This window comes from Notechis scutatus, chromosome 1 (assembly GCF_049901735.1).
Source record: "Notechis scutatus isolate UNSWTSFEM ecotype Mainland chromosome 1, rNotScu1.2, whole genome shotgun sequence".
Classification (NCBI taxonomy): Eukaryota; Metazoa; Chordata; class Lepidosauria; order Squamata; family Elapidae; genus Notechis; species Notechis scutatus.
In genome coordinates, this window is record NC_142009.1 from 200,705,813 (window position 1) to 200,718,650 (window position 12,838).

The 12,838-nt window shown below is 39.5% G+C and overlaps 1 protein-coding gene across 2 annotated transcripts in view; it reads left to right on the forward strand.

Annotated features, from left to right (window-relative positions):
- Positions 1-364: 364 nt before the first annotated feature.
- Positions 365-12,838, forward strand: part of CACNB4 (calcium voltage-gated channel auxiliary subunit beta 4) — a 135,131-nt gene continuing 122,657 nt past the window's right edge. The window contains exons 1-2 of one of the 2 annotated variants that reach the window (XM_087949993.1): positions 365-568; positions 1,021-1,104. In XM_087949993.1, coding sequence (XP_087806119.1) covers positions 515-568; positions 1,021-1,104 — 138 coding nt within the window. In that variant the 5' untranslated portion in view covers positions 365-514. The remainder of the gene's footprint in view (positions 569-1,020; positions 1,105-12,838) is intronic. The other variant, XR_015746541.1, reaches the window with a different exon arrangement.

The window sequence follows — 12,838 nt, forward strand, 5'->3', positions numbered from 1 at the left end:
GGAAGGAAAAAAACAACAACCTCTTTCCTGAGGTAAAGCGCTACAGGAAAGAACCGTAACACAAATAAGGCGCGCACATCCAGGGCTTTACGGCCGAGGCGACCGCTGCATGGTGCCTTCCTATCCCCCAACTGCCAGGGCGTCTCGGGGGCTTTAGGGAAACTTCCGCGCCCACCGCCGCCTCGGCAGGCCGGGGTGACGGGCGAGGCCTCGGGGCCAAGAGAGGCTAAAAGGCGTCGGCAGGAGATCAAAGAGGAAGCTCCAATCTCCTTACAACCCCCGCCCCACACACACCCTTCCCGCCCGCCCTCCCCGCTGAACGCCGCTCAGCTTCACCGCCCCTCGAGCGCTTGGCGGGGACAGCGTGACGCGGCCGCTTTAAGGATTCCGCCGCTTCGGCAAAAGCCAGCAGCGCCCCGAGCCACCTCCAGCCCCACGCGCAGGAGGAAGCTGCTCGGGCAGAAGCAGCAGCGAACGCGGCCGGTTCCCGAGGCGCTCGGGGGGAGCCCCTAGCATGTCCAAGCATCCCTCGTACGGCAAGAACGGGCTGGCCGACCCCATCTTCCAGGTAAGCCCCCACCTCCGTTTTTCAAGGGGGCGCTGGATCCGCCGGGCGGGCGGGCGGATCCGATAGGGAGCCGCGAGCCGACGAGCATCCCTCCCCGTCCCCGGAATAGGCTCCGGGCTCCGACGCTTTTCTAGGCGCCGGTCGATCCTTCCCCCCGGCCTGAGATCGGGTCGATTTCCTCGGCTTTGTGCTCAAAGAGGAAAGAAGCTGGAGGGTGTGTGTGTGGGGTCGGTTTAAAAAAGGGGGGATGGGTGGACGGGCTAAGCGTGAACCCCGCTGGGTGGGGAGGGGTGGGGGTGGGGTGTCCTGATCTTGGGGCGCCACTTTGCCCATAACTTGCTTGCCGAAATGGGGCTCCCTCGCCTTTATTTACGCTCATCGTCGCTTTATTGTCTCTGCCGCCCGCTCTCCGCTCCGCCCCGTCGCCGCTGTTGCTCCCGCACCGCCTCCAGGGAAGCCGAGGCACGGCCACCCGGAGGAGCCGATTGAAGCGATCCGATGGCAGCACAACTTCCACCAGTTTCATCCTCCGGCAGGTAAGCCGCGGCCGCCGGCAGGAAGCCACCCCGCTCGGGGAGGGGGGCTTGGCGCCGCCGCCTGGTGCGCAGCCACCAAACTCTGGCGGCGACCCAGGAAAGTGGATGGCGGAGGCCGGCCTCCTGCCTTCTTCTCCCGCGGCCGGTCCGTTTATTCCACCACCACCCCACCCCACCCCTTCTTTCATGGAAGAGCCTTTTTTTGGGGGGGGGGGTTTGGAAAGGATTGGTGCGGGAAGGCAGGTTGTGCTAAACGATTTTTGCTGAAAGGAGAAGTGAAGGGAGTTTCGTCGGGAAAGGGATCTCCCGTTTTTTCCTTCATAAATGGGTGCAAAATGCACAAAAGCGGGCTCCGCTGGGCTTCCTCAGCAGGGGGTTGGGTTCCGATCCTGCCACCATTTCTGAAGCGCACATTCCCTTGACTGGCATTTGATTGGGCATGATCTGAAAGGAATCACCATTGGGGTTGTATGTGGCAGTGGACAGTGCAATTGCCTCCTCACCTGTAGGCAAGCCTGACCTTTTCCAGTTAGGCGTATCAGTTTTCATGGTTTTGATGAAATTTATATGGCAATATATTACTGGCAATTCTCTATGGTTGTACTCTAAACCGGCCCTGAGCGGCAGAGAATTTTCATGGTTAGTGAAACCACATTCCCACAATGTCTTCTAGTAATTGCTGCTGCTGCTGACTTTCTCTCACTTCTACATCCGCTTTTTCCTTGCAGGGATTACATGTGTTTGTAGCAGAAAACTTGAGAACTAAACTGATAGTCACTTACTTGCTTGAGTTCTATAAACTCAAAATTGTAATATATTTTTTCATGTGGATCAGATAAGTGTTTGTACTCAACATCTTTTAAATGGCACGTTTGGTCTGTTAAGAGAAAAAAATGATCAGATTGAAGAAAGAGACCAAAATACAATACTGATAATTTGGGCATTTAATTGTGGTCTGGATTCAGTTTGGAAACTCTTGATTTCATAATTAACTCCAGCACCTGTGATAAGCTAAAGAGAAAGAGCATCTCTCAACAAATCTATCATATTCCTTGACTAGTGAATAACTTCTAGCTCATAGACAGTGAATACACAAGTCAAAGGTTATGATGTCCTCTTAGAACTGGAGACCTAAGTGGAAAATAAAAGTAACAATTCTGTCTAACAGGATGTGCAAGTATAAATCTGCAATCTTACAAAATAATAAATTTTACTTTGGTTTTGGTTGATGGACATGTATTTCTCCAAGATGAGGGAATGATCCCTTGATCTTCTATAGATACTTATTTTACTAAATCTTAGACTGGAAACACTATGATTAAAACCTAGTTTTTGAGATAAGAATAATATATGTGTGTGTGTGTATGTGTATGTATATGTATATGGTGTGTGTGTGTATACAGTATGTATGTATGTATATATGGTTCTACGGAAATTATCAGAAGACATAAATAAGATACATGTCTTTACCCAATTGAGAGTAAGAACTAGACATTAGTTTTAGCCCTTATATAGGATAGTTGTAGCATTTCCCTCTTATACTACAAACATTGTGGAATTTGGTTTCTTAACTCTTTCAGTGCCTATTTTGCATGCTGACACCCAAGAGCTTCCGGTTACTTTTAGCAGCTCCCTTCTTGGATTGTTCAAGCAGTGATAGAACATGTTAGCTGTCCTGAATTGAACTAGGTCACCTCCTGTTAGTTCCTTTCAATATTATATTTAGACCTGCACCCAGGAGATTTCTTTGTTACTGCTTTGTGTTCCACAAATGTCTTAGAACACCTTCATGGGTAGCAAACCTGAGTGGGTGCATTTCTGTGTCGAATATGTGCATTCTTGCCTGCCTCGGTGATTAATACTCTGTGCTCTATAGAGGTTTTCTATTAAACAGCAGTTCCCCAATCTCACTTGGCAATCCACTTTTGAGACTGAAAGATGTTTCCGAAAAGATTGGGAATATTAATGTAGGTCAGATGAAAAAAGTAAATTCTCTCCTGGGCATGCTTAATCTCTTGCATAAAATAGAAGTTCTTTGGAACAAATACCACAGTGTGTCTGTGTGTGTGCCTTTGCTACATAAGTTAATGTTCCATAGTGTATCTAGTCTAGGTTTAAAGAAACTTTTAGGGATTTAAATTGTTTTATATAGGAGAGCATGGTTCTGAAATGTGTTCATTGGTGTAACGCAATGCTGCCATGTATACTATATGCTAGAAATCCTGTTATTTTCAAAGGAACTTACTTCTAGATAATTATGGATGTTTCCATAGAAAGAGCACAATAACTGGTTGCTTGGTATGGTTCCTCATTGTCCTGGGCAGAAGATTGGGATTGAGGGGTTTCCCAGGTGCTTTTGCATGCTAAACTCCACCTGAAACACCTGATAGATAGGAGGAGAGGTCCCAGTATAAATGGTTTACTGAGCATGCCTTCCATCCTCCCCATCCATCAGCTGACGCTTTCTTGTTTTGTGACAACATAAGTGCTCTTCGGAGGAGCACTTACTGTGAACTCCCGCTTTAGTTTGGTGTTTCTTGCTGGTTGATGGCGTCAAAAAAAGGGGAAGGTAACAAAGCCGGAAGGTTTAACTAGTGGCTTTGCATATCACGTACAGCACGCCCAAAATCAAGATACTGCCAACTTTTAGCAAATGAGAGCAAAGGCAGAATAGGGATTAAGAATGGGAACAGGCCATTTAATTCCAACTCAAGATGGTGGAAGAATAAGTTCTTTCTCTGTGCTCTGGTTTCAATCGTGACCTGTGAGGGCAAGGCGGGGAATTTGATGGAAGCAGTTGGGCAGTGGGCTTGTCTCTTCTCCAGTGAGATTTTTAACCAATCTCAGGAGTAAAAGTGAGCCAGTCCTTCCTGGGGTGTGTGAACCAATGGGAGGGACGAAAAGGAGAAGGAAAGGTAGCTAGAGAATGATGGGCCTAAAGGACTGCCTTTATTTGTGTTTATAAAGGACTCCTTCCCCAATTGAATTCCAGTCTGGAATATTCATGTGTGAATATTAGGTCTGTGCAAAGCAGCTTGGCTCTACCTTGGCTCTTGCTCTAATAATAATTCAGACTGTCACAGCAATTCAAGCACCTTCATTTGGAAAATAACACTACTTCACATCCACTTGAAGCAGGCTGACTTGATTTGGCTATCTGGTTTGATTTAGTGGAATGAATTCAGACTGGTTTTAAAGGGAGGGGGAGATCCAGAACCCTAAAGAGAAGCAGTTTGGTGTTTTGCTTCAATAGGCGCTTCAGCTAATGTGTCATCAGATCAAAGGAGGCTTTAAAATTCACACATCCCCAGTTCATACGAGCTTTTTCAACTGTCAAGGGTGCCTTCTGCAAGACCTCTGAAGAAGCAACTGCAGATGGACAAAGAAGTTCCTTTGCATTATTTGCAGTGCAGATTTGAATTTTCTCTGTTCTTTTTCTTCCCAAATGCATAAAGAGGGAGTGAGAGCATTTTCCTTCCTTCTAAAAATGCACCAGATAGAACCCGTCATAAATCTACTTTGACATCATGTTGTATAATTTAATAATTAATACTTGGTGGTTTTTATACAATAAAAATAGGAAATTAAGTATGTATGCAGTATATGTTGTCAAAGCTTCTGAACAATTCCCCAAATGAAATTCCAGGGAATAGAATGCATGTTCAAATGTAGAAGAAGAGGTAAATTCTTCTGTCCTCTGATAAAAAAAAAAAGGTATTCCTCTGCCCTTTTAATGCCTGTTTTTCCATCCATGTAATAAAAACATGTAACAACAATTTATATTGTTCCATTTGTTTTCCAAGCTGTTGGTGTATTGCTGCGATGGAATGTAGTTAGGAGGTAGATTTCCATGAGAGAGTGTAGTCCAGAGGAGTAAGTGGCAACATATATTATGTGTGAGTAAAAGAGGGTAAAGACAGCCCCTCTGTAATATCCCCGGCCCAGAGTAAGTTCAGCTACATTACTTACTATACCAGGTGTCTGCAACCTTAAACACTCAAAGAGCCATTTGGACCCGTTTCCCGTTTCCCATGCAGGTTTTGTGGCTTCCACACTGGGAGCCACAAAACCTGCATGGGCGTGGCCAACTCAGCATCACTCCCACCCAGTCACATGACACACACACATCCCGTCATGCCTACCCAAGTTTTGTGGCTCCCAGTGTTTTCTGTGGGAAATAAGTCTCTCTCTCTTCCTCCCTCCCTTTCATTTCTGTTTTTTTGTGTTTTACCTTCTCAGGCCAGGCAAGGAGTGACTGCGAGGGGAGGGTGAGGGGTGGGGTGAGCCAGTGGTAGGATCACCTAACAGGGAGCCACAGCAGAGGGCCACACGAGGCTCCAGAGCCATGGGTTGCTGACACCCATACTATACGTTTAGCAAGATGTGGAAAATCTGTAGGTGTGAAACAATAAAGAACTCAGCTTGGAAGAATCCCCACCTGTCATTCTTGGTTTTTGAGCCTGACAGTTGTTCAAAAGTACAAAAGTATGTTTATTTCTCCTGCACCCAAAATCTGATGAGCTTTCCATAACAAAACTAATACATGCAATAAATGTCTATCCAAAAGGGAGCCATTATATAACATTTGATCATATCACACAAACCAGCATGATTTTTCACGTACCAATTTCCAACAAGTAACTGAATCCATTCATGCATAATAAGATGCTTCATAAGTGTTTTAAGAAAAGGACGTATCCAATAAAGATAATATTTTTGTTTTAATTTTAAATTAGTAGCAGAATGACATATTTTATGTCCAAAAATCATTTATTAATGATCATGTTCACCAGATATTTCAGTTTCGTCTTCCATCTCTCCCTATGCTATTGAGCATCTAATTTATTATAGTCCAAAAAATTATAAATAGCAATTACAGGCATGCTGTTTTGTTAAAAAAAAAATAACAAACAGCTACATCTTCTGGTGGATTCTAAGATCTTAAGAGCCAGATGCCAGAAGGCGGTTTTAATTGACAGTTGCCTTGCTATTAGCAAGTGTATCCTTCCTACTCCTCATCTTTCACGATACATCTCTTAAATCATGCATCTTGTCACTCTGTGCAAGATAGTTTTGAAACAAATAAAGGAGTATGAGGATAATACTGCTATATACCTCTCTCTTTCTCCTTAAAAAGTCATTATATCAGCTTTGTTTCTAGTTTTGGAAAAGAAAAGATAATTATAATCCAAGGGAAATTAATTAAAATTCCCAAGAGAAGTAACATTTTGAAAGCATCAATATTGCTAATATATTTTATCAAACAACTTCTTTGCCTCTACTAAAATAATTACAGCAGGATCCATACAAATATAATGTTCAAAATTGCAAAATGTACTACAATCTACAGTCTAAAACTCAACTGCCAACCCTTTCTCCAAAAAATTCCTGCTGTATCAGACTTATTAATTACTTCTCAAGTCAGTTAATAAAAATGACCAAGAATATTTAAAATCTACTTGTTAATAAAACAGAACTATAATATCACCAATATGTATGATTTTAGCTAGTTTAGGCATTGCGATGATATAAACTTAATTGCAAGAACCTAATAAAATACTAAAGTGAAACACGTTATGATAAAATGTTAGTATTTTAAAGGATAAAATATTTGTGACAGACAGAACATCATTCCAGTTTATCTGGCTTTTGTGTTTTACCATTTGTTATGCTGCCAATAATAGATCTAATTTATTCTGCCTAGATGCAAAATTCAGTGAAGGATAAAGGTCTGATTTTCCATGTAATATGTATAGATTTTTTCAAATCTTTGAGTACAGTTCTTAACATCTTAAAAATGTCTCCTGCAGAGTTACAGATGCAGTATATTTTTACCATCCTGAAATGTTAGAATAAAATTCTAAGCACGTTGCTATTTTAATCAATATGCTAAAACTTTTGCTGATTTCCTTTTAGTACGTCTTAGCTGAACTTATCAAATAAAAGGGTAGGTAGCAACAGTCAAGTTTTTCATTTAGAAATAGAAATAGAATTCTTTATTGGCCAAGTGTGATTGGACACACAAGGAATTTGTCTTGGTGCATAATGCTCTCAGTATACATAAAAGAAAAGATACATTCGAGTCAAGAATCATCAGGTACAACCCTTAATAATAGTCATAGGGTACAATAAGCAATCGAATCATACTAGGAAACAGTCAATATAGATCGTAAGGATGCAAGTGACAAAGTTACAGTCATACAGTCACAAGTGGGAGGGGAGGGGTTACAAGGAGTGATGAGAAGATTAACAGTAATAGTAGTGCAGACTTTGTTGAACAGTGTTAAAGTCTGTATGGGGGAGGGGGACGGTAACGGAGAGCTGAGGTGATTGACTGCATTTAGGAAGACAGAACCTGAGCCAGTAGAAATGTCTTATGGTGAAATTGATATTTTGTAATTGACCACTATTATGAAAGTTATTCTCACATTGTCACAAGCAAGCAACCAGATATTGGATGAGGCTCTTACTCAAACAAGGACAATATATCTCCTGCCCCCCCGTGTGCCCCCCCAAAAAAACTTTGGAAAAAACTGGTCATTGACTGCAATATAAGTGCAGCTCATATTTCATAAATACCAGTTGCTCATTTTTTATAAGTTCATAGTTTTGTTACAATAAAACTTCATATCTGAAGTTTTATATTCTTGTAACATTTTGCCTTGCCAGTTGAGGTAGGCCTGATAGCCATGACCACCCTGCAGCCATTTTGTGAAAGTATAAGTAGTCCTCGACTTCCAATAGTTCATTTAGTGACCATTCGAAGTTACAACGGCATTGAAAAGAGGGACTTATGACTATTTTTCACACTTACCACCGTTGCAGCATCCCCATGGTTATGTGATCTATATTTGGGTGCTTGACAGCTGGTTCATATTTATGACGGTTGCAGTGTCCTGAGGTGATCCCCTTTTGCAAACTTCTGACAAGCAAACTCAAAGGGGAAGCCAGATTCATTTAATGACCATGTTACTAACTCAACAACTGCAGTGATTCACTGAACACTGTGGCAAGAAAGGTAAAATGGGGGCAAAACTCATTTCAAAATTTCTCACTTAGCAGCATAAATTTTCGGCTCAATTGTGGCCGTAAGTTGAGGACTTACTCTCAAAATTCCTGATATATCTTGTAGCCCACAAAGGTTGGAAGACTTTTTGTATGGAGTGCTGCCCAATAGGATTATTATCACTTCTCATATCTCTGAGACTGACACGGTGGAATAATTTTCTAAGTGGCTGAGCTGTAGACACGTTACCATAATCGTGATATGAAATGGCTCTTGAGTACAGATGGTATCATTGATAGGGAAGACTTTCTGATTTATGATGCGTTTCAAGAAAAGTTGATGACAAGTTAATGATTTGCATACTGTTTGGGATTTCTTTTTTCAGCAGTGAGTTTTGTCTAATCATATATATATGGTCTCTGCTGAGTTGGCTGTTCAGCATTTTCCTTTGCTGATGTGCTGTCATTAACTGGGTGATAGTATTGCTCTGCAAAATTGGATTTCAGAGAATTATTGGCTGTTTTATATAAACTCCAACCAAGATTATGCGTGTAATGTTTTTAAATTTTGAGTTCGGCTAGAGAAAAAAGCAGCAATAGCATGCTATAGGTGCGTAGTCTGCAGAATTTAAATGTAGCTATTGATGTCTATGATTGAATCCCAAATTTTGATATGCTAGTTCATAAGAAAGTCTATGAAACTATAAGATCTATAATTTTTATTCACCAATCAAGCTGTTTTTAATTTTTATAAAAGTCAATCAGCAGGAAAACATCCTCTTAGGTGCTTTTTGTATTCATTGAGTATTTATTTTATTATATATTGTTCAATCTATTTATTGTAATTTATAAGACTACCGAATGGTGAAATGCAATTAAATTGTTGAAAAAAGATTTAGAAAAGAAGCATTTGAGGGTTTTGACTTTTTGCATAATCTTAATTTCACTTTTATTTCATTGTCCTCTTTTATTTCAGACAAAACTTCATATTCTTTGTCTGATAGTTATTAGAGGTGTGCAAAAAAAATTGGACAGTTGAAGAATATTTAAACTTCATATTAATGAAAAGGCATGCCTTACTGAGATGAACATGTACTTATAGATTAGATTGGAAGGCATACATAAGCAGTTCAATGTAACCTTTTATCTTAATAAAAGTTTTATTTAAGTTTTCACAAAACATACAAATACAAATAAAATATCTTTTTTTGAGAACAGCGTGGCCCCGGGTTATCACTTCTCCATACAGACATAAACTCAATACATATTTATCTTATACATTCTAATCCATATCTTATAACTATTTTTGCAATTTTTTTGATAGCTTTTCCATTTCTTTACTTCCTATAGCCTTATTTTAAATTATCTCATTCCGTTCTTAATTCAATTACATATCTTTTTCTAATTTTTAAGATCTTTCTAATCAATGTTTTTATACTTTTGTCTGTCCTGTTTACAATTTCATATTATCTTTTCTCATAAAACAAATTTTCCCCTGTAATTACTAGACTGGAGTGTAACACCTTTGTATCTTTTTTCAAATCTTATTTAAAAATTTAAGTTACACCTTTACAGTTATAACATTTATTTTCTAAACTCTATTTTATAACACATACCTATTTTCAATCGAATTCTGCTTGGTACATTCCCTTAAAAATACACACTAAATTCTTAAAAGAAAAAAGTATATATGTATATATATCTGTGTATATATGTATAACAATAGTAAATGGAATAATTATTCTATTCAAGTACAGCTCTGCCATTAATATTAATAACAATCTTTTACATTTCTATTTCTTTTGACAAACATTACCTAGTAATATCAGTTGTCTTTCACTTTAATCATCTATATTTCATATTTTACTTATTACTGTCTTTAAATTAAAAAACCAAACAATAGTTATTAACAGTAGTCAATAAAGTTATTATTCTTATTCAAGTTCATCTTGTCAATTGATAAAAATCTTCCATGTTTCTTTTCAGTTTTTTTAAAATGTTCTTTTTAAATCATTGAGAGCCTTATTCTCTTTACAAACAAATATTCCACTACACATCAATAGAAATTTTTTCTATCACTTCAATCAGCTAACATATTTTCTAACCCCTTCCTATTTCTAATATAACAATGCTATCCCATGCACCCTTGCAGAATCCTCTCCTTAAGTTAAATTTTAACCACTGTCTCTGTGTCTTTTAAATAAGTTTATACCTTTAATTCTTGTACGCTTTTGCTGTACCTCTATATCTTGTTTCTGTCCTTTGCAGCTTCTTTTCCTTTCCCTCTTCCCTCTCTTCTTCTCCCTCCTCTTTTTATTCCCTTTTCTATCTGATTCTCCCTTCTGCGATCCTCCCTTTTGCTTCTTTCTGATATTATGATTACTTTTCAAATTACTCTTTTTTTTTGGTTGTTGCTTCAGTGTTTTTAACTCCCTTTCCCCCCTTTTCCTTTTTTACCCCGCTTAAAATTGTTTGGTCCTTAAAGATGACTTCTTCGTTGTCCTGCTCTTCTTGTTCTGCCAGCGTTTCTTGTTGTTTTTCATAGTTCAAGATCTCAATTTCTAAAAAAAATTTAAACAACCCCCAATTGATTTTATTTCATTTCATTAGGATCCTCCATCCAAAGTTCCAGGAATCATCCAATAATCCAAAACTGTTTCTTGCTTCTTTTCTCACTTTTTCTTTCCAGGGGCTTTGTTAGCTTGTAACAAAGTTTCAGCTACAATGTATCTTTTGCAAGCCTTGTTAAAATTCCACTATCAATTTTTTTTTAAGTTCCAGGTGGTCTCCTCCATTTTCCAGATTCCACCCTCTTTTTTCCTTTTTCCCTCCACTACTTACTTTCTTTTTTTAAAGAAAGTTTTTAAATTATCCAAGAATCTTTATCCCTTTGACACTTTATTTTCAGCCAGAAATAGCCTATTAATGTCAAAGTGAATTACTATCAATTTCTTATTCGAATATCTTCTTCTTAATGTTCCAAGTAAGTTAAAACTGTCAATGTTAGAGGAAAAAAAGCCAATTCCGTTTCCTTTCCCTTTCTCTTTCTCAGCTTAAAATCTTTTTTAGGAATAGTATTAGTCTTTAAAATTCAGGTTCCAGGTACCTTAAATAGATGTTCTCCATTCAACCTGGTCAGTCAAACTTTCTTCTTTAAACTTCCCCCTGCACAATCTTGTCTGGTCAGGTTCTTCTTTGAGGTTTCTGACCACCGCTGCAATCGCCTTTGGGAAAGGGAGTAATGGCCAGTCGAGGAGGAGAGATGCAGCTCTCCTCAATCCTGCTGATGGCTCCCTTTCTTCACCACCTCTACGGGGTGGCTTCAGCCCTGAATCCGGGCGGCTTGGACGATCGCAATTTCGGTCCGTCGCCAAAGAAGCCCAAACCGGAAGTCCTCCGCAGTTCAATGTAACCTTTTGTGGTGGCACTTTTTCTACTGTTTTACAAAACATAATGACTGCAATGCCAAGCAGAGCAACACTCAATGTGCTCTCAGAGCAACACTCAATGAGCAGTGAATGCGTAAAGGCAAATATTGTCAAAGAAAAGAAGGAGTAAAGCAACAAGAATGTGAGATTATTTATAATATTTCAGAAGGAGAGTCATGTTGGGCTGTGGTAGCCAAAAATAAAAAGGAATGTTACAGTTTCTTTTCAAGCTAATGTTTATTAAAAAGATATAAGTGTTGACATGCTGTAACTCAATTTCATCAGATGCTGGCTGATGAATTCCTAGATTTGGGAGGGAGGTACAAGTAGTCCTCCACTTACAAGAGTTTACTTAGTGACCGTTTGAAATTACAACAGCACTGAAAAAAGTGACTTACGACCATTTCCCACACTTATGACCATTGCAGCATCCCCATTTGGATACATTTGGAGTCCGCTTGACATCTGACTCACATTTATGATAGTTGTAGTGTCCCGGGGTCATGTTGCGACCTTCTGACAAGCAAAGTCAGAATGGGGAAGCCAGATTCACTTAACAACCGTGTTACCAATTGAATAACTCAGTGATTCACTGAACAATGTGGCAAGAAAAGTTGTAAAACAGGGCAAAACTCACTTAACAAATTTCTCACTTAGCAACATAAATTTTGGACTCAGTTGCAGTTGTAAGTTGACAACTACTTGTATATGTGCCTCCATGTCATTGTTGATTCCTGACAAATATCCAGCTTAGTGCCTGAAGTTTTCAGAAGTGATTTGTTCTTGTGTCCTTCATACAGTTGGGAGAGAGTGATTGACCCAAGGTCAACCAGCTGGCTTTGCGCCTAAAACAGGACTAGAACTCATAGTCCCCTAGTTTCTAGTCTGGCCTTCACCACTTCACCATATTAGCTCTCTCTTCATCAATTAGAAATTGCAATATATTAAAATCACATTGTGTTGCTGAGCTTTTCTGAGGTACGTTGAAATCTTTTTATGTAGATGAGGTCAGCAATCTGCTACTGTGGTGATGCTGGTGCTATTTCTTTGTCCTAAAAAGACAACTTTGAACTATTTAACTGATATCCTGGGAGACTCAAAGGATCTGACATTACTCGGGCCTCGCTTTGTATCATCATGTCAAATTTGTACCTATTAATTTTTTGCTGTAAATTATGACCTGTTTCTGTAATGTAGAATGTATGTATGTGATTCTTTTCTATTACATTATTTAACTGTGCTTTGTAACAAATGCTGTCCTTTATTATGAAGTGAAAGGGAAAGTTGTTGTAATGATGAGG